Source organism: Lontra canadensis, unplaced genomic scaffold (assembly GCF_010015895.1).
Source record: "Lontra canadensis isolate GAN:19392208 unplaced genomic scaffold, GSC_riverotter_1.0 scaffold38, whole genome shotgun sequence".
NCBI lineage: Eukaryota > Metazoa > Chordata > Mammalia > Carnivora > Mustelidae > Lontra > Lontra canadensis.
The window spans coordinates 14,177,291-14,204,808 of record NW_022631032.1 but is presented as its reverse complement, the minus strand read 5'-3'; the positions used below and the strand labels follow the sequence as shown (position 1 = coordinate 14,204,808).

The 27,518-nt window shown below is 36.7% G+C and overlaps 1 protein-coding gene across 1 annotated transcript in view; it reads right to left on the bottom strand.

Annotated features, from left to right (window-relative positions):
- TOPBP1 (DNA topoisomerase II binding protein 1) overlaps positions 1 to 27,518 on the bottom strand; it is a 54,141-nt gene that overhangs the window by 22,559 nt on the left and 4,064 nt on the right. The window contains exons 4-14 of the mRNA XM_032869260.1: positions 26,511 to 26,654; positions 25,468 to 25,649; positions 23,986 to 24,182; positions 22,225 to 22,404; positions 21,366 to 21,535; positions 18,068 to 18,231; positions 17,678 to 17,925; positions 9,997 to 10,313; positions 9,132 to 9,304; positions 4,115 to 4,326; positions 2,537 to 2,856 (exon numbers count right to left, since the gene is read on the bottom strand). Of these exons, the coding sequence (XP_032725151.1) occupies positions 2,537 to 2,856; positions 4,115 to 4,326; positions 9,132 to 9,304; positions 9,997 to 10,313; positions 17,678 to 17,925; positions 18,068 to 18,231; positions 21,366 to 21,535; positions 22,225 to 22,404; positions 23,986 to 24,182; positions 25,468 to 25,649; positions 26,511 to 26,654 (2,307 nt within the window). The remainder of the gene's footprint in view (positions 1 to 2,536; positions 2,857 to 4,114; positions 4,327 to 9,131; positions 9,305 to 9,996; positions 10,314 to 17,677; positions 17,926 to 18,067; positions 18,232 to 21,365; positions 21,536 to 22,224; positions 22,405 to 23,985; positions 24,183 to 25,467; positions 25,650 to 26,510; positions 26,655 to 27,518) is intronic.

Sequence of the window (27,518 nt, the reverse complement as noted above, 5' to 3'; positions counted from 1 at the left end):
GAAAGAATGTCCAATGGAAAAAAGACAGCCTCTTCAATAAATGGTGTTGGGAAAATTGGATATCCACATGCAGAAAAATGAAATTGGATCATTTCCTTACACCACACACGAAAATAGACTCAAAATGGATGAAGGACCTCAATGTGAGAAAGGAATCCATCAAAATCCTTGAGAACACAGGCAGCAACCTCTTCGACCTCAGCCGCAGCAACATCTTCCTAGGAATATCGCCAAAGGCAAGGGAAGGAAGGGCAAAAATGAACTATTGGGATTTCATCAAGATCAAAAGCTTTTGCACAGCAAAGGAAACAGTTAAAACCAAAAGACAACTGACAGAATGGGAGAAGATATTTGCAAACGACATATCAGATAAAGGGCTAGTGTCCAGAATCTATAAAGAACTTAGCAAACTCAACACCCAAAGAACAAATAATCCAATCAAGAAATGGGCAGAAGACATGAACAGACATTTCTGCAAAGAAGACATCCAGATGGCCAACAGACACATGAAAAAGTGCTCCATATCACTTGGCATCAGGGAAATACAAATCAAAACCACAATGAGATACCACCTCACACCAGTCAGAATGGCTAAAATTAACAAGTCAGGAAATGACAGATGCTGGCGAGGATGCGGAGAAAGGGGAACCCTCCTACACTGTTGGTGGGAATGCAAGCTGGTGCAACCACTCTGGAAAACAGCATGGAGGTTCCTCAAAATGTTGAAAATAGAGCTACCCTATGACCCAGCAATTGCACTACTGGGTATTTACCCTAAAGAACCAAACGTAGTGATCCGAAGGGGCACGTGCACCCGAATGTTTATAGCAGCAATGTCTACAATAGCCAAACTATGGAAAGAACCTAGATGTCCATCAACAGATGAATGGATAAAGAAGATGTGGTATATATACACAATGGAATACTATGCAGCCATCAAAAGAAATGAAATCTTGCCATTTGCGACAACGTGGATGGAACTAGAGGGTATCATGCTTAGCGAAATGAGTCAATTGGAGAAAGACAACTACCATATGATCTCCCTAATATGAGGGAGTGGAGATGCAACATGGGGGGTTAAGGGGGTAGGAGAAGATTTAATGAAACAAGATGGGATTGGGAGGGAGACAAACCATAAGTGACTCTTAATCTCACAAAACAAACTGAGGGTTGCTGGGGGGAGGGGGGCTGGGGAGGTGGGGTTATGGACATTGGGGAGGGTATGTGCTATGGTGAGTGCTGTGAAGTGTGTAAACCTGGCGATTCACAGACCTGTACCCCTGGGGATAAAAATATGTTTATAAAAAAAAAAGTTTGTGAGCTAAGAGACCTTAGAGATCATCTAGATATACCCTATGATTTTATAGATAGAGATGATGGAGCCCAAAGAGGTTGACCTCTTTCAAAGACAGCAAGAAGCAAAGGAGAAGCCTGATTCTAGATCTCAGGTCTCAAACCAGTGATTTTTCTCTATTTCTTAAGGCATAATGAGCAGTGTTAATCATAGCACAACATGTTACTTTTTCGAGCACAGGTTTTGCTTAGTGAAACTATCCAAAGTATCAATTTATATTTATTTTCTGAAGATGAACAATCTGTAAATTCTATAAATCTACTTCTTAATACATCAGTAAAAATTATTAGAATGTTGCTATTTTTTTTTTTTAGTGGTGGAGCCTAATACTGGGCTTGAACTCCAGACCCTGAGATCAAGACCTGAGCAGAGATCAAGAGTCAAACACTTAACAGAGTGAGCAACCCAGGCATCCCAGAACCTTGCTTCTTAATACCCTATCAGCAAAACTCCAATAGATGACTAGTATAATAGCGGTGCAAAGACTCATGGATAAAAAGAATCATAAACAATGATTTCAATAGCCATTCGAAAGGCCAACAGCTACTAAAGGAATAGTAAAGAAAATCATTTTGGGGGAATAAGAGGAAACCATTTATTGTCAAATAATGTCTTGATCTGGGAATGAATTTCTCAGAAAGGGAGCCATCCTCCAGTGCTCAGGAGATCAAATAAAGACGCAGACTTAACCCATCTTTTCAAGGGAAGTGACCGCAAGATAAGGTGGTAAGAGACACGTTCTTGGAGAGCAAGCGCTGAGTGTACCGCTAGAATCAAAACTTAAGTAGCAATGGGTTTATATCATAGTTAATAAAATTATTTCATCACACCATTTCATTTGATCCTTCAGATAAATCTGTGAGTTTTCAGAGCAAGTTATATCCTCTTTATACAAAAGAAAAAGTCTATGCTTGGATATGTTAAATAATCTGTCTAGAGTCATACTGCTCATGAAAGATGTAGGACTTGAACTCAGTCCCGATTTCACACCATTTTACCTCCAGCTGTTATCTCAACCTCAAGTATATGGAGGGACTCGATAATATGATCTGCCAGTATCTCTGGAGAACTTACTACCACAAACTAGAGGTGATGCAGAATTTGGAGCTTCAATTAACTTATTATTATAAGTTATAAGTTATATTATAACTAATTATTAACTTCATATACTACAAATTATTAATTAACTCTAGGACCATATTCTGTAATCCCTACCTTCACATCAAAGGAAGGCTTGAAGAGTTTGTCCTTGGACAGAAATTTTGATGGTGTATCCAGATGTAAGGAGGGCTCTTTCTGAAGTGGTTGTCCCACTGGTGGGGAGGCCGAAACCTGTCTGGTGTGTTGTGAGATCACAGCATGGAAAGCTTTACTTTGAAAGCGGTTCATATCTAAAGGTGTGACAGCTGTTTTCCTATGAGTTTCCAGGTGTACAACAGGATGCTCTGGAATACCTGGGTTTAGATTCACCCTGTTTGTTGTTTCAGTTTCCACACTTTGTTCTAGAGATTTAAAATGAGAAGAAACAAATGTGAGCCACTAAAGTCACCTTTATCTCTGAAGATGAATAAACGAAGTGCTATTTTTACGTCTCATTGTTAGTTTTCATGTAAATTCTCAAGTACATTTTAAATCACAAAGTTATATACCTACTTTCCAAGAAACAAACAAAATGATACATTAAAATATATGTTGAAATAAACACAGAACATCAACTGAAACAATTAATGAAATTAGATTTCCTGTTTCATTTTATTGTTAACTTGAAATATTTTTTAATAAACCTCACGATTTGCCAAATATTATATAAGTGTCATCTTGGCGAATGACAGAGTTAAGGGAAAAAAACAAAAACAATTACATGTACTCTGAGTTAACAACTACAGTGAAGATTTTATAAAGTTCTTAGTGAAATTTTAATATGACTTAAATATCACTTTGCCTCAGTTCTAAAATTTCCAGTCTGTTTGGGTAAGCAATAATGGCTCTGAGAGCTGTTCCCAAGCTATTGAAGTTTGCCCAGGGATGCCATCATCTTATACTGTGTCCTCCCACCAGTCTTTTTTCAGTATTTAACAAAAACGCTTATTAGATGGCTATGCCATGCCAGGTCCAATGCTAGACAATGGAAATATATAATGCACAAGACACACGTATTCTTTGCCCTTTCAGAGCTTGTAACTGAGTAGGGAGACATGAAAGCAAACTAGATATTAGAACACTGAGATCAAAGGTTTAAAGGGGATAATGGAGGGAAATTTGGCAAGACAAAGGCCGTACTTGGGAGTTAAGGAAGGCTTTCCAATGGAAAATAACATCCAAGCTTGGAGGACTGAAAGATAAGGACAAAGAGGCAACCATGAGGTGGCCAGAGAAAAGATGCAGAAGTCCAAAGATGAGAGGAAGAGAGAGCACATGAATGACATGGTGTGTCAATGTGAGCCACAGAAGAAACAATAAATGGGATCCTAGCCCACAAATTTGGACTTCAAACACTGAGACCCCAGAATGCTTCTAGATTGTTTTGTATCTTCCAGCTTTCAGACACTGCCTGTAGTAGAGAGCAGATAAAAATTAAATCTGTGCTATGAACACATTTATTTTGCCACCAAATAAGGAATGCTCAACAGCAGTGCACAACACTCAATGTGAAAACTAGAAATCAAAGAACTTTTCTAAAAACAAGATTCAACACATTCATATTCCAGAGACCATCAAATTATACAAATACATATAAAAGAACAAGATAAAAGTATTAACCTTCTTTAGCAGACTTTTCAATCAGAAAATGGCTTTCATCTGCTCTCTTTCCCATTCTAGCAGTCTCCAACAGCCAAGATATGGTGACTGCTGGTAAATTCCACTTCTTGGCAGCTTCATATTTAGAACCACCTGGTTCTTTCAATACAAGATGTGTACTGGCAAACATGCCTTTCTTTGCATTGGATTTGCGAACAAAGAATTCTTGAACACTGAAAATTATATTTAAATAAAAACAAATGGTCATAAACACAACTGAGCAAGCTAAGAAGTTTCTAATACAACTGTTGTTAGACTTCTATGTATAATACTCGCTGATAAAAAGCTGATATATTTTCAAACCCTCTTACATGCCTACTCTAAGGTAAAAATGTATTGCTACAGTAAAAGTTTTTATAAAAACATTAAGAAAATTAAACTAGACTTTCAAGAACTAACCAGGAAAATTACCTCCTTAATTAGTAATCACCTACCCATTTTGGGTCTTTCTTCCCAAAAGGAGGCATGGAATAGCTAGGGAGCACAGAAAGTGTATGAATAACACACTGTATCTTTCCAGTCCACTATGTCTTTGCAAAGCATTTTCAGACACAATCTCTTAGGAATATTTGGGAAGTACTAGTATATTACAAAATATTGGGGGTTTTTGGGAAAGATTTTATTTGCCAGAGAGAGAGAGAGAATGTGTGTGAGTACAAGGGCGGGTGGCAGGCAGAGCAGGCAGAGGGAGAAGCAGGCTCCCCACTGAGCAGGGAGCCCAATATGGGACTTGATCCCAGGACCGTGGGATTATGACCTGGGACTCAATCCCAGGACCATGGAATTAAGACCCGAGCCAAAGGCAGATGCTTAACCCACTGAGCCATCTAGGCATTCCTTTTACAAAATATTGTAAAGATACAACCTGGGAAAAGATACAATTAAGTGAGACGGTGGTTGGGTCATGGACATTGGGGAGGATATGTGCTATGGTGAGTGCTGTGAACTGTGTAAGCTTGACAATTCACAGACCTGTACCCCTGGAGCTAATAATACATTATATGTTAACGTAAAAAAATGCAAAGAAAAAGAAAAAGAAGATAAAATTAAGTGACTTGCTCAAGATAACAGATATTAAACACAGAGAACATAGGGGCAGAAAGAGAAGTCCACCACTTAACATTTAAGCAATTTTTTTTTAACAACTGCTAGGTTTTATGCTCTAGTCCCCACTTTTAAGATGCTTTAAATCTCCCACATTTTTCCTAGCACTTTCATGGTTTCATTTTTCACATTTAACTCACTGATCCATTTGGTACTTATTTTGGTATGAGATGTGGCTCTAACTTTACTGAATCCTATTTACTGAATAAGCCATCTCTCTTCTTCAATGACTTGGAATATCACTTTTTTGTTTAATAAAGATTTTATTTATTTGAGAGAGAGCACAAGCAGAGTGAGGGAGAGGGGGGAGAGGGAAAGTCCAACTCCCCACTGAGCAGGTAGCCTGATGTGGGGCTCAATTCCAGGACCCTAAGATCACGACCTGAGCCAAAGGCAGATGTTTAACTGACTTAACCACCACCAGGGCACCCCAAAAATATCACTTTTATCATACCCTAAATTCCTGTTTGTATTTGGGTCTATTTCTAGACTTTCTGTTCACTCACTAAACTTTCTGCAACTTAAAAAATCCACACTATTACTTAGTGAGGTTTTACAAAATATATTTAAATAATTATTCTATTTCAGAATTTTCATGACTTTGCTTGCTAAACTTGACTTATGAATTCAAGAATTTAGTTTGCTTAATGCTATCCCTAAAAAATTTGGGCAGCATTTTAACTGGGATGTTAAATTTATATAGTAATATAGGAAACAACAGAAACTTCTTTATAATCTTCTTTCTGAGAACATGGATATCTTTTCTACTGTTTCCTTAATAGCATTTTATAAGCTTCTGTAGCTCTTGCAAGTTTCATGTTAAACCTTTTGGTAGGTATTTTATCTCTCATTGTAAACTTAGTTTTCATTAACTTTCCTAACTGGCTGTTAGGAAATGACGGTCAATGATTTCTGTATATTAATTTGCTACATAGCCACTTTATGGAATTTTTCTCCAAGCACTGCTTTAGTTTACGCCATGGAACCTGGTGTCATACTTTTGCTGTTGTTACTTTCTAGATCTTCTGCAACTTCAGTTTTTTTTAAAAAAAGCTTTTCATTGTTTAGCCTAATTCAAATACAGAACACAGCAAAAAAGGAAATACAAAACTTGGTGATTATAATCTATTTGGATATTTATGGCAATCACTTCCTTACCTTTCTTTAGTTTTATCACATAGTGCATTCTTAAACACTACAGTTTTGTTTTGTCTTTTTAGTTATAGGATCCATCCTCTTTCCCTATCCCCTTAATAGATACTTGTTGAAGACACTGTATTATTTATAACATAAAGTTATCTCAGGGCCTGAATTTTGCTAATTGCATTTCTGTGCTATAGTTTAACATGCTATTCTCCTACTTCCTATAAATCAGTAGTTGAATCCAGAGGCTTCATTGGATTGAGGTTTTATCATTTTTGTAAGGCCACTTCAAGGTGGCTGTGTGTTCTTCATCAGGAGGCACATGATGTCTGTTTTCCTCTTTATTATATGATTATTGATTTTCAGGGCCTAGATGTTTTCATTCATTAGGAATTATAACCCCACCCTTCTTCATTTATTTGTTGGAACACCTCTTTTTTTTTTTTTTAAAGATTTTATTTATTTATTTGACAGAGATCACAAGTAGGCAGAAAGGCAGGCAGAGAGAGAGAGAGAGGAGGAAGCAGGCTCCCTGTGGCGCAGAGAGCCCGATGTGGGGCTCGATCCCAGGACCCTGGGATCATGACCTGAGCTGAAGGCAGAGGCTTTAACCCACTGAGCCAGCCAGGCGCCACTTGTTGGAACACCTCTTAAAGGGAAACTTTGTCTTATCCATTATTATGATACTCTTATACAGATTACATATGAAAGGCAGGATAAATACTTGATCCTTTCTCTTTCTCTAACAGCTTTCAAAATAACAGGCTGGTTTCCCAGCATCTTTCAAATATGACCAATTAGCTTTGTCTGGTGTCATTATAATATTATGATTTAAACATTATTTGATGTGCTTGGATCCACTGCCATTATTCTGTCTAGTGGTACTTAAATTGTCCTGTCTTTGGCCAGCAGAGGTCCTTTGATGCAACTTTCTTAGTAGTCCTTGCTATGTGGTCTGACAAAATGTTCCAGACTCACTGGCACCTTTTTGCCCCAGATCTGGAAAATAAATAAATAAATAAATGTATATGTATACACACACACACACACACACACACACACGCACATATATGTGTATGTATGTATATATGTATCTATACGTATATGTACATACATGTATACATATTATACGTATAGATACATATATATAAAGACTATATATATATATATAAAGACTTTGAGAGAGTGCAGAGAGAGAGAGAGAGAGATTTAAAGACTTTGAGAGAGAGAGCGCAGAGAGAGAGAGAGACAGGGGTAGTGAGCGAGCAAGTGAGCATGAGTATGAGCACAAGTATGGGGGGTGGGTAGATGGAGAAGCAGGCTCTCCACTGAGCAGGAAACCAGCTGTGGGGCTTAATCCCACGACACTGGGATCATGACCTGAGATGAAGGCAGACACCTAATGGGCTGAACCACCCAGGCACCCCTGGAATTAATCATTTCTTTACATTTTAGTTTCTTTTAGCAGGAAATGGTATTTTAGGATCACAAGCTGGGCACTGGGATTGCTTATTACCATTGTGTTGATAAATGACTTCTAGGCTTATAAATGGGTTTGAATCCCCCTTGGAACCAAGAGTTATGAAATAGTTCTAAAATGTCCAGTTTATAGGGTCTTTTCATTTTCTATTTATACTATTCATTTCTAGTCTTTACATCATGATTAAAGAGTATGGTCTGCACTCTTCCTATTTTAGGCAATTTACTGAGGTTTTCTTTGTGGCCAGTTTCATTATAGGCAATGTTTATAAGTGTTCTACAGGCACATGAAAAGGTATGTTTGGTGTTTCAGGGTAGATGACTATGCTAATGAAATCTAGATCCTTCCCTGTTTTCTATAGGACCTCTCATGAAGTAAAAGATGGGAATTATAGTCTTACAAGTAATGTATTTCTGCTGATTCCATCTTGTATCTGCTATTATTTTTGTCTTATGAATAAGTCATGTTCTTTTGTTATATATATATATATATATATATATATTATATGTAATATATATATATTAACTTCAGTGTGAATAGCAATTTATAGCACTCTTTTTTTTCTTATTTAATGCCTCTTCATTTGAATCCAAACTTGTCTGACATTAGAACTGCAACCCCTCCTTTCCTTTTGTTTGCATTTCTTTGACATACCTTTGCCCGGCTTTTTCTTTTTTCTTTTCTTTTTTTTTTTTCAGATGTTCTGAATCAATTTGTTTTGGGTGTGTCTCTTTAAAGTCATTTTAAGTGTTGCTTCAAGATCTAATCTAAAAGAACTTTTTTTAAAAATATAAAAGTTGAGTTCCTTTACATTTTCTGTTAGAACAATTTTCTACTTCATTTTAAAAACAGTTACCACCTAAGGTTAACTTAGGGGTTGGATTAATTTGGATTTTGGAAGTAACTTTCAAGTCCATCTTTTTTTCCTTCCCAAGTATTCATTACTGAAAAAAAAATAAATCTCCCAAATGGACCCATGGAAGGGAATAAAGCTTGGATATGCCATATTCAGTAATGGCCCTTGTATGAGCTTTACACATTCCCTCTGCTGGTAGGTGAGCACTAATGCCCATGGTCTGAACCTCTGCCACGTATCCATCTAGTAGTACTGAGCCATCACATAGGTACACTATACCCTACCCATAAATATTATAAAGACACCTGGCCCAATTCCAATTTGAATTTTCACCAATAAGTCAAAACAGATAGAAGATACACCATGATAGCAGGTGCACAAAAAATACTACATACCTTGCTCCAAGGTGATTTGCTAAGAATGTCAACGAATCTTTTTCTGCTCCTGCACACTGGCTGAATGAAATAACACAATCCTCTAAAGGAGTCATTCCTGCCATCACTGGGACTGGCATGAAGAGAGGATTTGACTTTGGATCAATTAAAGTCTGATAGTCTATACAGGTTACCTTTTAGAAACAAGAAACACAAGAATGCCAACCTGAAATAAGCAGCCAGTGGTTAACACTGGTTTTTACACTACCAGTAATTTGAGTTTACATGAAAAGAAATTTAGTATAACCTTGTATATGCTTATTCTCAATACATTTCACATTATATTAAAAAAATCATTTCATTATACAGGATATTAAGATCAGGCAGGTTTATCATTTAACTTACTAAATACTGCTGTAAATTTAATTTCTTCCCAAGTATTAGTTTATAAATTTTCCTCTTAACTCTTGGAAAGTAAAAAAATGATGAAATTACCACTGTTCAGTCAATAAAAAAGATATAATAAGAAATAAAAAGAACAAAAAATAAAATAAACAAAATAAAAAAGAATAATCCGAAAGTGCACACATGCTTTGGTTGTGAGAAAACAGGGAGGACTGAAATAGTAGGAGATGACCTAGGGAACTTCTTAAGAAGGAATGTTGCTGCTGTGGCCCCAGGGAAATAATAAGCTCTACTCTGCCAGGCCTGGGGCCAAGAAGCTTGTACATTTTCCTATCTTACAATTCCCTTTGGTAAAGGCAAAATCTAAACCTTGCTCAAACACCAATTCACCTAAACTGAATTGTCTAGGAAATAATCATTAACACTCTCAGCATCTGATATCCTTCAGCACTACATTTCAACTGCTACAGGGTCTTCTTACCAGCCACGTATTTGTGACAACTTCTCCCACAGTTGCTTCTACTTCACACCCCAGCAGAGGAACCACAGCGTAATCAGCAACAATTCTGCTCTGAAGGGACACGATTTTTCCAGCATTTTCTCTTATGATATTTGCAATATTAGATTCATTTTCATTACTAAAGCCCAAAACAAGGAAACTCTTTTGGCTAAATAAACCTTCTTCGGTAATTGTAGAAGTGTCAGGGAGGCAACAAGTGACAGAAGACTGGTTTTCTTCTGGCAGAGAAATATGAGTAGAGTCATTAAAGGGCTCAACTTCAGACTTCACAGCTTCAACTGAAAGAGAAAAAGAAATGTTTTCTAGCAGAGGATTTATCTTACATTTTAAGGTAATTTGAAGCCTGAGAATAGCGACCACACTCACAAAAAATAAGGCTCAGTAAATACACCCTGAGGAAAGGATACAAACGCACCCCATCTTCTTGGCTACCAAGAATACAGTTATTATTTCCACCTTCCATTAGGAATGACAAGAGCAATCATGTCACTGTTGCAGGTATTCCTAGTATACTAGAAACTCCAATTAATTGAAAATTAGGGGACTCCAATAACTCTTTGGGTTTGTCTCAGTCCCAAAATTGGTTTTGCTAATTCACAAAAGAATTGAGAAAATATTGTTAAGGAAAAAAACAGATGTAACAGGCCTAAGTGATCAAGCCCTTCACATGGAAATAACTATGAATATAATAAAGAGAATTATGGTTATTTTTTTATGGTTACTTATTTTTCAAAAACTCCTAAAATTTTCATATTGAGATTACAGCTGTTTAGTTACTACAATATGGATTTAAGAGAACTGATGAAGGACTCAAGCAAATAGTTTCAACTATTACATTTCAGAATCAAGTTGGCTGACAGATAAGTAGAAGAAAAAAACATAACTGTCAGTAACAAAATATATAATCCCTAATATGGATAAGCACTGGTGAATCAAGACTAAAAGTTTAAATGGTAAAAACTTTGTACTGTTTAAAATACTACTGGAAGTCCTAGGCTGAGCAATCACACAACAAAAGAAATGAAAGGCTCCAAAACAGCAAGGAAGAAGTCAAACTCTCACTATTTGCAGACAACATGATACAATATGCAGAAAACCTGAAAGACCACCAAAAAATTGCTAGAACCAATACACGAATTCAGCAAAGCTGCAGGATATAAAACCAGTGTGTAGAAATCTGTTGCATTACTATATACCAATAATGAAGCAGCAGGAAAAGAAATCAAGGAATCGATCCCATTTGCAACTGCACCAAAAACAATATACCTAGGAGTAAACCTAACTATGGAGTTAAAAGATCTATACTCTGAAAAGTAGAGCTCACTTATGAAATAAATTGAAGAGGACACAAAGCAATGGAAAAACATTCCATACTCATGGATTGGAAGAATAAACATTGTTAAATGTCCACACTACCCAAAGTAATCTATGCATTTAATGCAATCCCTATCAAAATACCACCAGATTTTTCACAGAGCTGGAACAAACAATCCTAGTATTGGCATGGAACCACAAAAGACCCCAAATAGCCACAGCAATTTTGAAAAAGAAAAAACTGGAGGTATCACGATTCTGGATTTTAAGCTCTATTACAAAGCTGCAGTCATCAAGACAGCATGGTACTGGCACAAAAACAGACACATAGATCAATGGAACAGAACAAAGAACCCAGAAATGGACCCATAACTGTATGGCCAACTGATATTTGACAAAGCAGGAAAATAATATCCAACGGAAAAAAGTCTCTTTGACAAATGGTGTTGGGAAAAGAAAAGTGGACAGCAACATGAAGAATGAAACTGAACCACTTTCTTACACCATACACCAGAATAAATTCAAAATGATGAAAGACCTAAATGTTGAGATAGGAAACCACCAAAATCCTAGAGGGGAACACAGGTCATATCCTCTTAACCTTGGCCTTGTAACATGCTGTAGACATGCTGTAACATGTAACATGCTGTAACATGTAACATGTAACATGTAGACATGCTGCCTTAGGCAAGGGAAGCAAAAGCAAAAATGAACTACTGGGACTTCGTCAAGATAAAAAGCTTTTGCACAGCAAAGAAAACAATCAATAAAACTAAAAGCCTATGGAATGGGAGAAGATAGATGCAAATAACGTATCAGATAAAGAGTTAGTATTCAAAATCTATAAAGAACTTATCAAACTCAACACCCAAAAAACAAATACCCAGCAATGAAGTGGCCAGAAGACATGAATAGATACCTTTCCAAAGAAGACATCCAAATGGCTAACAGATATAGAAGATGCCAACATTACTCATCATCAGAGAAATACAAATCAAAACCACAATGAGACACCACCTCACACTAGTCAGAATGGCTAAAATTAACAACACAAGAAACAACAGGTGTTGGTGAGGATGCACAGAAAAGGAGCCCTCTTGCACTGTCAGGAATGCAAACTGGTGTAGCCACTCTGGAAAACAGTTTGGAGGTTCCTCAAAAAGTTGAAAATAGATCTACCCATGACCCAGCAATTGCACTAGTGGGCATTTACCCCAAAGATACAAATGTACTGATCTGAAAGGGCACCTGCACCCCAATGTTTATAGCACCAATGCCCACAATAGCCAAACTATAGAAAGAGCCCAGATGTCATCAACAGATGAATGGATAAAGATGTGGTGTGTACACACACACACACACACACACACACTGGAATATTACTCAGTCATCAAAAAAATGAAATCTTGCCATCTGCAATGACATGGATGGAGCTAGAGTGTATTACGCTAAGTGAAATAAGTCAGTCAGAGACAAACAAATACCATATGATCTCATTCGTATGTGAAATTTAAGAAAGAAAGAAAACAAGTGAACATACGGAGCAGGGAAAAGAAAAAAAAGGAGAAAGGGAAACAAGCCATAAGAGACTCTTAAGATTAGAAGACAAGCTGGGAGTTGGTGGGAGGGAGGTGGATGGGAGATGGGCTGAATGGGTGATGGGTATTAAAGAGGGCACTTGTTTTTTTAAAAAAAAAAAAAAAAAAGTAAAGAGGGTGCTTGTGATGACCACTGGGTGTTGTAAGTGATGAATCACTGAATTCTACTCCTGAAACTAATATTGCACTGTATGTTCACTAACTAAAATAAAAAAATAATAATAATAAAAAAAAAAGGTAAAAACTTCGTTTTTGAAAACTTTAGTGGTGCATTGTACAGGAGTGGCTAACTGTAGCCTAAGGGCGAAACTGGACCTGTAGCCTATAAGTTAACAATGGTTTTTATGTGGGACACCTGGATGGCTCAAACAGTTAAGCGTCTGCCTTCGGCTCAGGTTATGATCCTGGAGTCCTGGGATCGAGTCCTACATCAGGATCTTTGCTCAGCGGGGAGCCTGTTTCTCCCTCTGCGTGCTGTTTCTTCTGCTTGTGAGCTTTCTCTCTAAAATCTTAAAAAAAAGGAGGGGGTTCATGAGGCATCTGGCTAACTCAGTGGGTTACGTGGATGTCTTTGGCTCAGGTCACGATCCTGGAGTCGAGGGATTGAGGCCCCATGCTGGGCTTTTCCCTCTTCCTCTGCAACCACCACCCACCCCACTTACCAAACTGAATTCAACAATATATTAAAAAAAAAATCATTCACCACAATCAAGTGGGACTTATTCCTGGGATGCAAGGGTGGTTTAATATTCACAAATCAGTGTGATGCATCACATCAATAAGAGAAAGGATAAAAACCATATGATCATTTCAATAGATGCAGAAAAAGCATCTAACAAAGCACAATGTTCATTCATGATAAAAACTCTCAACAAAGTAGGTTTAGAGGGAAATACCTCAACATAATAATGGCCATATATGAAACACCCATAGCAAACATCCAATGGGGAAACACTGAGAACTTTCCCCCTAACAAGGAATAAGACAAGGATGTCCACTCTCACCACTTTTATTCAACACAGTACAGGAAGTCCTAGCCACAGCAATCAGACAACAAAAACAAAAGGCGTCCAAACTGGCTAAGGAAAAAGTTAAAACTTTCACTATTTGGAGGTAATATACTATATACAGGAAGCCCTAAAAACTCCACAAAAAAACTGCTGGAACTGATAAACAAATTCAGTAAAGTCACAGGATACCAAATCAATGTACAGGCTGCATGGCTGGTTCAGTCAGTAGAGCATGTGACTCTTCAGCTCCAGATCATGAGTTCAAGCCCCACACTGGGTGTGAAGCCTAGTTAAAGGGAAAATAAAATATAAAAAAATCCCCCAAAACAACAATAAAACAAAAACAGTATCAAATACAGAAATCTGTTGCATTTCTCCACACCAATAATGAGGCAGCAGAAAAGAAAGAGAAATTAAGGAAACAATCCCATTTACAACTGCACCCCAAATAATAAGATACCTAGGAATAAACCTAACCAATGAGGTGAAAGACCTGTACTCTGAAAACTATAAAACACTGATTACAGAAATTGAAAACGACACAAAGAAATGGAAAGATATTCCACTCTCATAAACTGGAAGAACAAATATTGTTAAAATGTCTGCACTACCCAAAGCAATCTACACAGTTAATGCAATCCCTATCAAAAATCAATAGTATTTTTTCACAGAGCTAGAACTAACAATCCTAAAATTTGTGTGGAACCACAAAAGACTGCTGGTAGCCAAAGCATCTTGAGAAAGAAAAGCAAACCTGGAGGCATCACGTTTCCAGATTTCTACAAAGCTGAAACAATCAAAACAGGATGATATTGGCACAAAAACAGACACACAGATCAACGGAACAGAAAAGAGAACCCAGAAATAAACCCTTAACTATATGGTCATTAATTAATGACCATGGTAATTAATTATGGTCATTAATTAATTAATCTTCAACAAAGCAGGAGAGAATATGCAATTGGAAAGGACAGTCTCTTTAACAAAATGTGTTTGGAACACTGGACAGCTACATGCAAAAGAATAAAACTGGATCACTTCCTTATACCATACACAAAAGGGATGAAAGACCCAAATCTGAGACCTGAAACCATAAAAATCCTAGATGAGAACACAGGCGGTAACCTCTTTAACATAGCCCATAGCAACTTTTTTCTAGTTAGGTCTTCAGACTCATTAATCCACATCACCTATTGAGCCCATCCCTGCACCCCTGTCCCCTCTGATAGCCATTAGATTGTTCTCTATAATTAAGAGTCTGTTTCTTGCTTTGTATCTTTCATTTTTTTTTCTACCTTGCCTATTTTCTTTCTTAAATTCCATATATGAGTGAAATCATTTGGTATTTGTCTTTTTCTGATTTATTTTGCTTCCATTATACTCTACCTCCAACCACGCCATTGCAAATGGCAAGATTTCATTCTTTCTTATGGCTGAATAATATTCCTGTGTGTGTATACACACACACATCTTCTTTATCCATTCATCAGTCATTAAATACTGGACTGCTTCCATATCTTTACTATTGTAAATAATGCTGCTATAAACATAGGGCTGCATGTATCCCTTTAAACTGGTGTTTCTATATTCTTTGAGTAAATACCTAGTAGTGTGATTGCTGGATCACAGGGTAGTTCCACTTTTAAATTTTTGAGGAACCTTCATACTGTTTTCCAGAGTGGCTGCACCAGTTTGCATTCCTGCCAACAGTGCACAAGTGCTCCTTCTTCTCCATACCTTGCCAACACCTGTTATTTCTAGTGTTTTTTTATTTTACCCTTTATGACATGTGTGAGGTGATATTACATTGCTGTATTCCTAGCATAACTATTTTTTAAGAACAATGGCAGAAATAAAGACATTAACAGAAACTGAAGAAATTTCTAAAGGATATTATTTTATATGAGGGAAGAAAATGATTCCAGAAGAGAATTCTCAGATACAACAAAGAATGAGAAGCAAAGAAATTGCTAAACATGTTGGTAAATCAAAACAAGTATGGACGATATAAAACCTAAGTGTCTGTCAGATTAAAAAAGACAATGAAAATACTGGCCCAAATCACATAAATTGAGTGTATGTAGGGGGGTATGATTAGCAGTGCTGTTGAAGATAGTGTATAAAGTTCTCATATTATTCAAGATGAAGAAAAATATTAACTTTAGATTTCAAGTTATGATGCACATTCTAGTTCTAAGTAATCTCTAAAAATATGAATAGATGTAACTTCTACATCAGTAGAGGGAGGACAGGGAAGTGGAGATTGAGGTGAGAGGGGGCAAGCTCAAGCTATCCAAAAGGAAGCAAAAATGTTAAATATGGAGGCACAGAAAAATGGGATAAACAGCATGAAATAAGATGGTATAAAATAATAAAAATATATCACAAGTAACAGTAAATGTAAAGCAACCAAATTTGCAGTTTTAAAGAAAAAGTCAGTCATACCAGATAAATACTGACTCACATGAGGCAGGGATAGTTCTATTAATATCAGACAAAACAGATTTTAAGAAAAACAAAATTAGGAAAATGAGGATCATCATGTAATAAAACATCAAAATATATTAAAAAACTAAATTTGACAGAACTACATGGAGAAACTGTCAAAGTCAACATTACAGTGGAGGAGTTTAACACATGTGCATCACTAATCTATACAGAGCAGACCAAACTTGGCATCCTATACATGTAAAGAAACCTCTGAGCAATCACAGAGACATAGGTAAGAACAATCTCAGCAGTAGTGTTTGCACTGGCAAAAAAAAAAAAAGACACAATAAAAATGTCTATAAGGTGGGAAAACAGATAAACTGTGGTATATTCAATCAGTTACTTGGTTAAATATTTCTCATGGTTGGAGGGGAGCAGCAAACCAGTACATACTGTATATCATCTATATAAGCTAAAATATACACAAAATGAGTATCTATATTGCATAAAGATACATATGTATAGACACATGTAATCTATAAGGAAAATGGAGAGACTCACAGGAGGCTTTGGTGGAGTGGAATATTCTATTTTTCTTATACTTATGTAGTAGTATATGGCTACTCATCGCATTATTCTTGACTTCCTTTTCACTGTATTAAATATTTCAAAAAATTTTTTCTTAAGTAAGAAGAAATTCTGCTCACAACTCTTCACTGGCAAGTTTCCTTCTCACACCAAGAAGACTATATACAGAGGTTGTGGTACAGTGCAGCATTGTATGCATTAATGATCACAATAACCAAGTAAGAGGTAATTACAAGGTTAAAATAAAAGTGTACTGTTACATGGGGCACCTGGGGGGCTCAGTCTGTTAAGCATCTGCCTTCAGCTCAGGTCATGATCTCAGGGTCCTGGGATCCAGCCCTGCATTGGGAATCCATGCTCAGCAAGGAGCCTGCTTCTCCCTCTCCCTTTGCCCCATCCTCCTTATGTGTACTCTAAAGAATAAGTAAAATCTTAAAAATTTAAAAAGAAAAATTCATGCTGTTACAAACTCACGCTAACAAACTGATGCTGGCATATAAAACAGATCAAAGAAGAGCCAGTGAGTTGAAGAGAGACAAGGCAGTCAGAGGGTTCAGCACCCCCCAGGCTTTGCCTTAGAAAGATTAAGGAAGAAAAAGGTTTAGCTTAAAATCTAGAAAAACTGGCAGAAATCACATGTGTATGTATTAAGCTATTAAAACATTTCTTAATGACTGTAAATACTCATCAACTATTTCTTACCTACTGTTGGGTTATTATTTATATACTGAGAGAGCAGATCTTCATCAGCTTGTTCATGCTTTTCATCAGGAGCCAAGTTTTTCTTAGACAAGCTGTTGTTCCTTTTTAAAAGGGCTGTTTTACTCTCAGGCTGATCTGAAACTGGAATTTCCACTGGCTGGTAGTTAGCATGGATATATGGCTCTTCAGGAAGCATGTAACCTTTACTAAAACACTCTAGCAACCATTTTGCTCCTACTACATGAGGCCTGCAAAAATAGTACATAATTATTAGCTTAAACCATAAAGACTATAATCCCACTTGCCATGCAGTTTCCATAATTGCATAGATAGGCAATTTTAAGAAAATCATTAGAGTAGAAATTGCTTTGAATTAAAAACGGACAAAACCTGTGGGCTGATTTATCCCAAAACTGCTTCAATTCATCATCATAATCTCCCACGATAACATGAGTTACATCTTCATTGAGCTGATTAAAACGAACTCCACCTCCACTGTTAATAAGCCTTCTCAGTTTATCAAGCTTTCTGCCACTAAAACCACAAAGATAGATCTGCAAAGAAAGAAAATATTTACTTTAGATTAATGCATTTAAGATGGTTTGCTTCTCTCAACAGGAACACACTAAAAATATATATCCAAATGCATTGTGTGTAAATACACAGCTCTGCATACATTTAATACATTAAGAATAGAGTATAATCTGAAACTTTTTTTTAACAATTCCAACATTTTTTTTTTAAAAGATTTTTAAAATTCATTTGAGAGAGAGAGTTGGGAGCGAATGGGAGCAGGAGCTGGGGAGAGGGTCAGAGGGACAGGGAGAAGCAGACTCCAGGCTGAGCAGGGAGCCTGACATGGGGCTCAATCCCAGGATCTTGAGATCATGACTGGAGCCGAAGGCAGACGCTTAACCAACTGAGCCACCCAGGTGCCCGAACAATTGTGAAATTTTTACTTTTTATTATTTCTTCACAATCCCATAGCATTATTATCCATATCTATATCCATATCTATTATCCATATCTAGATATCCATATCTATCCTGCTGTAGACAGCAGCTAAGTACTTTGAGGCTTTAAATAAAATGGAAGCTAGAATTCAGTTACCTTCTGGATACTAGTGCATAGCAGTATCTAAAATGCAGGTAGCTCCTTAAATGCTGAAGATCTTACTACTTGTAAATTTTTTTTTTAAAGATTTTATTTATTTATTTGACAGAGAAAGAGAGATCACAAGTAGGCAGAGAGTCAGGCAGAGAGAGAGGGGGAAGCAGGCTCTCTGCTCAGCAGGGATGCTGAGGCAGATGCAGGGCTCGATCCCAGGACCCTGAGATCATGACCTGAGCTGAAGGCAGTGGCTTAATTCACTGAGCCACCCAGGCGCCCCACTACTTGTAAATTTAAATTACAGAAATAAACTGGAAACGAGATATCACCTCACACCAGTCAGAATGGCTAAAATCAACAAGTCAGGAAACGACAGATGTTGGCGAGGATGCAGAGAAAGGGGAACCCTCCTACACTGGTGGTGGGAATGCAAGCTGGTGCAGCCACTCTGGAAAACAGCATGGAGGTTCCTCAAAAAGTTGAAAATAGAGCTACCCTAAGACCCAGCAATTGCACTACTGGGTATTTACCCCAAATATACAAATGTAGTGATCCGAAGGGGCACGTGCACCCAAATGTTTATAGCAGCAATGTCCACAATAGCCAAACTATGGAAGGAACCTAGATGTCCATCAACAGAAGAATGGATAAAGAAGAGGTGGTGTGTGTGCATATATATCTACACACACACACACACACACACACACACACACACACACACACACACACTGGAATACTATGCAGCCATCAAAAGAAATAAAATCTTGCCATTTGCAATGACGTGGATGGAACTAGAGGGTATTATGCTGAGTGAAATAAATCAATCAGAGAAAGACAATTATCACATGATCTCCCTGATATGAGGAATTTGAGAGGCAGGGTGGGGGACTTAGGGGGTAGGGAAGGAAAAAATGAAACAGGAGGGGATCAGGAGGGAGACAAACCATAAGAGACTCTTAATCTCACAAAACAAACTGAGGGTTGCTGGGGGGAGGGTGATATGGAGAGGGTGGTTGGGTTATGGACATTGGCAAGGGTATGTGATATGGTGAGTGCTGTGAAATGGGTAAGCCTGACGATTCACGACCTGTAACCCCTGGGGCAAATACATTATATGTTAATTAAAAAAATTAAAAAAAAAAAAAGAAACAGGAGTTTATCTGAATTCAGAAAACTTGGGTGTAAATTTTGGTTCAGAGGCCAATAATTAATTACATGCCCATGATAAGTGACTTAGGCTCTTTAAACCAGTGTTCTCACCTATAAATTGAGATATCCTTTACATAGTTGATTACACAAGAAAATTTAAGTCAAGCTGAGCACAGTACTTTGAGGATTATATGCAATAATTTATTTCTAAGTATCACTATGTATATATTGAAACCAATTTAATAAATATAAAGCTTTTTCATCTGTATTTTAGATGTCTTTAAAAAAATTTTCTTAAGAATGGCAGATCTATTCCTAACTCCATTTATATCCCAAACTAAATAACCTGTTATTAGAAGATACTGTAACAAAAATCAGGAATCATAAACTTCCTGTAAGAATAACTAAAAGTTAGGGGCGTCTAGGAGGCCCTATTGGTTAGGCGTCTAACCTTGGTTTCAGCTCAGGTCATGATCTCAGGATACTGAGATCAAGCTGCATGTTGGACTCCATGCTCAGTGCAGAGTCTGCTTGAGATCTGCCCCTTCCTCTTGTGGTGTCCTCTCTAAAATTAATAAATCTTAAAAAAAAACAATAACTAAAAGTCATATCCATAATTACCAGAGTCTAGGATAAAAGATTATATAAGACACTTTCTGTTCTGACAATAAATTGATGTTTTATCAACTAATGTACAGCCTATCCACTCTACAAGTAGAAATATATTAAAATTCAGCTCTAGGAGATCTACAGCATATGATGTTTCCATCAAGACACTTATAAGAGGGGCGCCTGGGTGGCTCAGTGGGTTAAGCCGCTGCCTTCGGCTCAGGTCATGGTCTCGGGGTCCTGGGATCGAGTCCCACATCAGGCTCTCTGCTCCGCAGGGAGCCTGCTTCCGCCTCACTCTCTGCCTGCTCCTCTGCCTACTTGTGATCTCTCTCTCTTTCTGTGTGTCAAATAAATAAATAAAATATTTAAAAAAAAAAAAAAGACACTTAGAAGATAGTTTATTTACACACTAAAAAATTAAGTAGCCCAAGAGACATAAAACAAAGTAGTGGGTCTAGTGGTTAGGAACATAGGATTTGGAGTAGATGGATGTCTACTTAATATCTGCATGAATCTGAACAAGAACTGAACAAGCCTCAGTTTCAGGGTAATATCCATTTTAGAGTTATTTGTGGGAGTTAAACGAGATTACATACAATATATTAACAACATATATTAATTGATTAGCACAGCCTAGGATATTAATAACACTTAATAAATGACAGTTATGGATAGATGTGGCCCAGTGCTTACATCTGCTTGGCTAGAGTAAATAGTTTACATGGATAAAGAATAAGCCCAACTCTGAGGGTCTTCAAAGTCAGGCTAGAAATACTGATGTACATTATCACTGAGGTATTACATAATAAAGACATACCCGACAACCATCTAATAAATCTTCAGGTGCTTGAAATGCACTGACATCCAGATTTTCCAGATTTTCAAGTGTAGGCTCCACTTTGCTATTAAGAACTGAATTACACATCGATTCATTTATACAACTTGCATTGATGTTGGAAATATGGCTGACATCTGAAAGAGTACGACCTACATATCAAACAAAGATGTAGAAATTTATGGAGATAAAATAGTGATTACCTATTTTCCTATAGGTTAATTTTTCTTATACACCAAGGGCTGTGAATAACTTCCAAAGTAAGCATCGAATGTTTTTATTTTAATCTTGGTGGCCAAGCATGACAAGGGAAAATGAAACTAAGGCTTATATCTTATTTCAAATAAAAACATACTTAATACATTTAATAGTGGCTTGCTTCCATATGCAATCTGAAGTTGTTCGCTATAGAGTCCAGGAAAGGAAAAAGTATAACATATGCTAAATTCTAACATGGCATGAACAAAATAGAAATGGTTTTCAATTTTATATGAATATAGATGGTCTATAATAGTAGCAAACTAATAAAAATGTATTACATTTGCCCACCAGTCAGGTTTAGAAAAATTCTTTTTTAAGTCTTTGTAGTAATCTCGGCTTCTTTAATCATCTTTTGCATTAAACTAAGGTATGAAAGAAAATATACACCCATTTTAAAAATAAATACCTAGAATTCTGGACTAGTTTTCATACAATTTAGCTATTACATAATTATGCCTGGAAGCATAGCAAGAAAGGATGGAATTCCCTACTATATCTCACTGATCCTATTTACAAATCAATTCTTACAAAGAAAGTGGTGTTAAAAATGACTGTTTACTTTAATCCCACTGAAACTTACTATCAACTGTGTTGAGCTGGCCAGTAGGAGTTGAAGTATCAGGCACAGTCTTTGTTTCTGATCTCGGCTCTGTCTTGTATATGGATTCATCCTGACAAAAACCTTTGTCAACACTGTCAAAAAACCACTGCGTGGTCACACAGTGTACATTCCATCTCTTGGCACATTCATACTTTTGACCTATCATGTCATTAAGAAATAGTGAAAAATGTAAACCATTAAAATATATCTTTGTAGAAATATTAAAGCATGATAGGTTATGGTTTGAAAAAACTCACCAAAACAAAATTAAAGTTACCAGTAATTATTCTTATATAAACAGTATGCTATATACTGTATGCAAGGGGGTTTGTCTCTTAAAATTGCATAATTTATATGTGGTGACTGAAATACTAGGTTTGAGTATAGTCTCCACTGCTTAATTTCTTTAAACCAGTTTCTTACTCTGTAACATGGGAATAACTCACAGAATTATGTGGCTTCAGTAAGACTGAATAAAACAACTGTGAAGATTGTAAATGTCCACAATATAAAAATACCAGCTTTGAATAGTCTATTCTAATGTCAACAGGATTTGACTTGAAGTCCAAACAGGCATATTGTAAGAAATATATCTTTTTAATCGCCTTAAAACAACTTTTAACACAATGTATTTTGAAACAGTGCCATAGAGAAACTGAGGTCAATGTGTACTAAACAATAACACAAAAAGGATTTTTTTGGACATTCTTGAGAGCAAAGAGATGAACTGCCTTCAGATTCAGAAATTCAATAGCAGTTACCAACTCTACTCACAATTATAATATCATAGTTGGCCATACACAAAGTTCTGATTTAAGGACAATTACCAATTAATTTTAGCAGGGTTTTTTTTTTTTCCTATTTTGCTATCTAGGTAGCTTAATAAAACACAGACATAAATAAATAACAAAAACATTAACAAAATTCCTCTCTCATCAATTTGTATATATTTTAAGGGTATTTGTAAAGAAAAAAAAAATCTTCCAAAATAGATAATAAACATTTCAGGACACCAAAATTAAACACAATTTTAAGGAATTCTTCTTACTGGTAGTATATTTTTCTTCTTTTAACTGCCTCGTGCTCTGCAAGGTGTATCTTCAAGTTATAACTTCTAGTTCATCCAGTAAATCAGATTCACTCAATTAAAAACTAAGCCAAGCCTTTAAAATTTATCATTAGAGGGGCACCTGGGCTCAGAGGGTTAGGCCTCTGCCTTCAGCTCGGGTCATGGTCTCAGGGTCCTGGGATTGAGCCCCACATTGGGCTCTCTGCTCGGTGGGGAGCCTGTTTCCCCCTCTCTCTGCCTGCCTCTCTGCCTACTTGTGCTCTCTCTCTCTGTCAAATAAATAAATAAAATGTTAAAAATAAATAAAATAAAATAAAATTTATCATTAGAAAGAAATGTAATTTAGCTATATCTATTAGCCTTTTTGTTGTTCATCCAAATTTCTTGTTCTGTAATTATTTGGTAACTATGTAGCAAACTTTGAAAAAAAAATCAAACAATAAAAACCACTGGAAATTGAAAAAAATATTTTTTCAATGACCTGGATAAACCTGGATAGTCATGTAACTTTTCTACAGATTTGTGAACCAAACTATTTTTCTAAGATTTTAGGGGGAAAAAATATGAGATTTTTAACACATCAGAAGCAAAAGCTATTCTGTAAAGATCTTAAAATGTTAAATACTAGAGAAAATTTTGCATTTTTTCCATTTGGGAAACATAGTTTTTACCTTTTGGTTCTTGCACAATGAGGTGTGTGCATTCATTCATTTTCAGTTGTCCCATGTATTGACCTCCATGCTTAATTGTGAGTTGCTGAACTGCCTTTCTGTCTAAACTACACAAGCCAGTCACACAGATAATGCAACCAAGAAAAATGGGACACTTGAAGTCTTCCATGTTTACATCAGTATACCTAGCTATTTTTCTGGAAAAAATAAGTAACAAGGAAAAAAATTAACATATTAATATACCAAATGGTTTAAAATTTATCAGAAGAATAATGACAAACAACAGAAATCACTAATGCTTTCCTCATTTTTTAGAAAACGGGTACTGAAACTCAAAATTACACTATCTGCTCATGTAAAAAGTAGTATTTCAGATAGAGCTTCTTAAATAAAACTTTTAAGGGAAAATGTTATTTCATTAACTCTTCTGAGTTCATGCTGGTCAAAGTGGTATATTTTCCAAAATTTTACGTGTGAATTTACTTAAAAACTCAAAGGACCTTGGTTGCCTACTAGAAAGATGGACTTTTTATCCTTCCATCATACGACATAAATAATAAGCAATAATTTTTAGCAGATTACTAACAAAAATGTCACTCTTTTTCCATTTAAGACAGATGTGTTAAGAATAAAGGCACCAGGGACGCCTGGGTGGCTCAGTGGGTTAAGCCGCTGCCTTCGGCTCAGGTCATGATCTCAGGATCCTGGGATCGAGTCCCGCATCGGGCTCTCTGCTCAGTGGGGAGCCTGCTTCCCTCTCTCTCTCTCTCTCTGCCTGCCTCTGTCTACTGTGATCTCTCTCTGTCAAATAAATAAAATAAAATCTTTAAAAAAAAAAAAGTATAAAGGCACCAGTGTGGAGGCAGGTTTAGAATGCGCTGGATGGTGTTGAAAAAAGACTGGAAAAAACACCCATTTCTAAGTTCCACAGGGGCAGGCAGGGATGCTATCCTGCTTTGCTTAGTAGGTATGTCTAAAGCCTAGCTCAGGCCAGGTACATAAAACGAACTTGATAAACATTTACTGAATGACCACATCCTAATGGCTGACATATGTTTATATTCAACTTTACATAGACACCTTTGTGAGGGAATACAATTGTCAAGATGGCTAATTTACTCTCCATCTTAGCACAGTAGTAGAAGGATAATGCAACTTAAGAACAACAGTTGCCACAGTGATCTTCTCAACTATTTTATAGGCATTTACTGCTGAAAGCAATTTTTATTGTCAAAGCATTTCTTACCTTGTAACTAGTATTAAATCAAAAGCCTATTCTACTTATCAACTTATACCTTGATGAGACCTTGCAGATTATGCTTATTTTCAGTGAAGAGTAATAACCCCATTTTTTTTGGTCCCTGAATAACAAATCCCAAAAAAGGACAACATAAAACCTCCCCTGTAACAACCCACAATATGCCAAAATGATCGAATGTATCATTTTTTCAAATCTAGAAAACACATAAATGTCTTTCTTACTTCTCTTGTGACTTTTCCCAAAGTGTTTTAATCCAAGAAGGAAGCAAAATAGGTTTCTTTAGATTTGCAGCAACTAAATATTTTTTGCTGCCAACTTCTCCTGCAATAAGGTGAGTTACTGATATATTAAGGTCTCTATATACACGTCCACCCATCATTTGTACATATTTATGAACTTCTTCCTGTAAACCCAAAAGAAAATACATTAATACCAAAGCAAACAATACCTCTTCCATTTTTTTATACAAAAACTCAAATATCTTTTGTTGTTGTTAACTTGAAGGCACAAATGTTTCTCACCACTATAAAGTTAAATAATCAAATTACTTTTTGGATAAAAATAAATATGAATTATACATAAATTTTAAAATAATTACTTTCATATAGTTGTTCCTTTCAACTCCATGAGTTTATTAACCTATGTTGCTTCTATAATATACTGTGCATATATATATTTAAAAATATTAATTATACACATTATATATAAAAATATGTATTTTCTCTTTTAGCATTGTCAAAGCATTTCTTTCCTCATAGCAAATGTTAAACCCACAGCCCATTCTACCTCTCAACGTTTTTTAAAATAATTTTTTTAAAGATTTTATGTATTAGAGAGCAAGTGAGCAAGAGAGGGAGCGTGAGCACAAGTTGGGGGAAAGGGAGAAGAAAACTCCCTACTGAGCTCAGAGCCCAACGACCCCAAGACGCTGAGATGATGACCTGAGCCAAAGTGAGAAGCTTAACCAACTGAGCCACCCAGGCACTCCATCAACATTTTTTAAAAGAAGATTAACCACCTATTATGGAAAAATGTGACTCAAACTCAGGGAAAAAAGGGGAAAAAGAGAGTTTTCTTTCAAGTAGTTCTCAATAAAACAGATTCCACTATTTCTATTTCATTAAAATAGAAAAGCTATACATTGGTGTATACAGACCTTAAGTCATGAACACCGAGTACAAGGTCTTTCAAAGTGTCTCCTATGCAGTGAAAGATTAAGTGTGGAGATAAATATATTGATCATGATATTCCTTTCAGTACCTACCCTTTTATCTTTTTCCAGGCTTGTACAAGATACAGTTACATCAGACATAACCATATTATAAACTGGATGTTCAGCTCTTGGGACACATCGCTGGTGGTGCATACAAAATATGACTACTTGAGGGCCAACAATTCTGCAGCCAAGCTACAAAAAAAGGGAGAAAGTTTAGTATGTAGGAAAAGACCTCTCGCTTATAAAATTACATTTTGTAATACTTAGCAATCCCTTCTTTTTTTTTTTTTTTTTAAGATTTTATTTATTTATTTGACAGAGAGATCACAAGTAGGCAGAGAGGCAGGCAGGGTGGGGAGGGGCGGGGACGTAGGCCCCTTGCTGAGCAGAGAGCCTGATGCGGGGCTCAATCCCCGGACCCTGGGATCATTACCTTAGCTGAAGGCAGAGGCTTAACCCACTGAGCCACCCAGGCCCCCTCCCTTTTTTCTTTTAAAGATTTTATTTATTTATTTGACAGAGAAAGAGAGGGAGAGAGAGAGAGCAAAAGCAGGGGAGCAGCAGGCAGAGGGGGAAGGAGAAGCAGGCTCCCTGCTGAGCAGAGGGCCCAACGTGGGGCTCGATCTCAGGACCCTGGGATCATGATCTGAGCCAAAGGTAGATGCTAAACTGACTGAGCCAGCCAGGAGCCTCAATATTTAGCAATTCTTTACAGAAGTTGATGAGCACCGCTAAATTGTTATAAGACAAAATAAGGACCATTATATAATTTCTCAGAGACACCACACATTAAATGCACAGGCAATTAATGCAGGCTATCAAAAGAAATAAGCTTTAAGAGCCACATTCAATCACAACTGCCACCAAATTTTATTTATTTATTTATTTAAAAAAGATTTTATTTATTTATTTATTTGTCAGAGAGGAAGAGAGACACACAAGCAGGCAGAGAGGCAGGCAGAGGCGGAGAGAGAAGCAGGCCCCCTGCTGAGCAAGGAGCCCGATGCGGGACTCGATCCCAGGACCCTGGGATCATGACCTGAGCTGAAGGCAGCA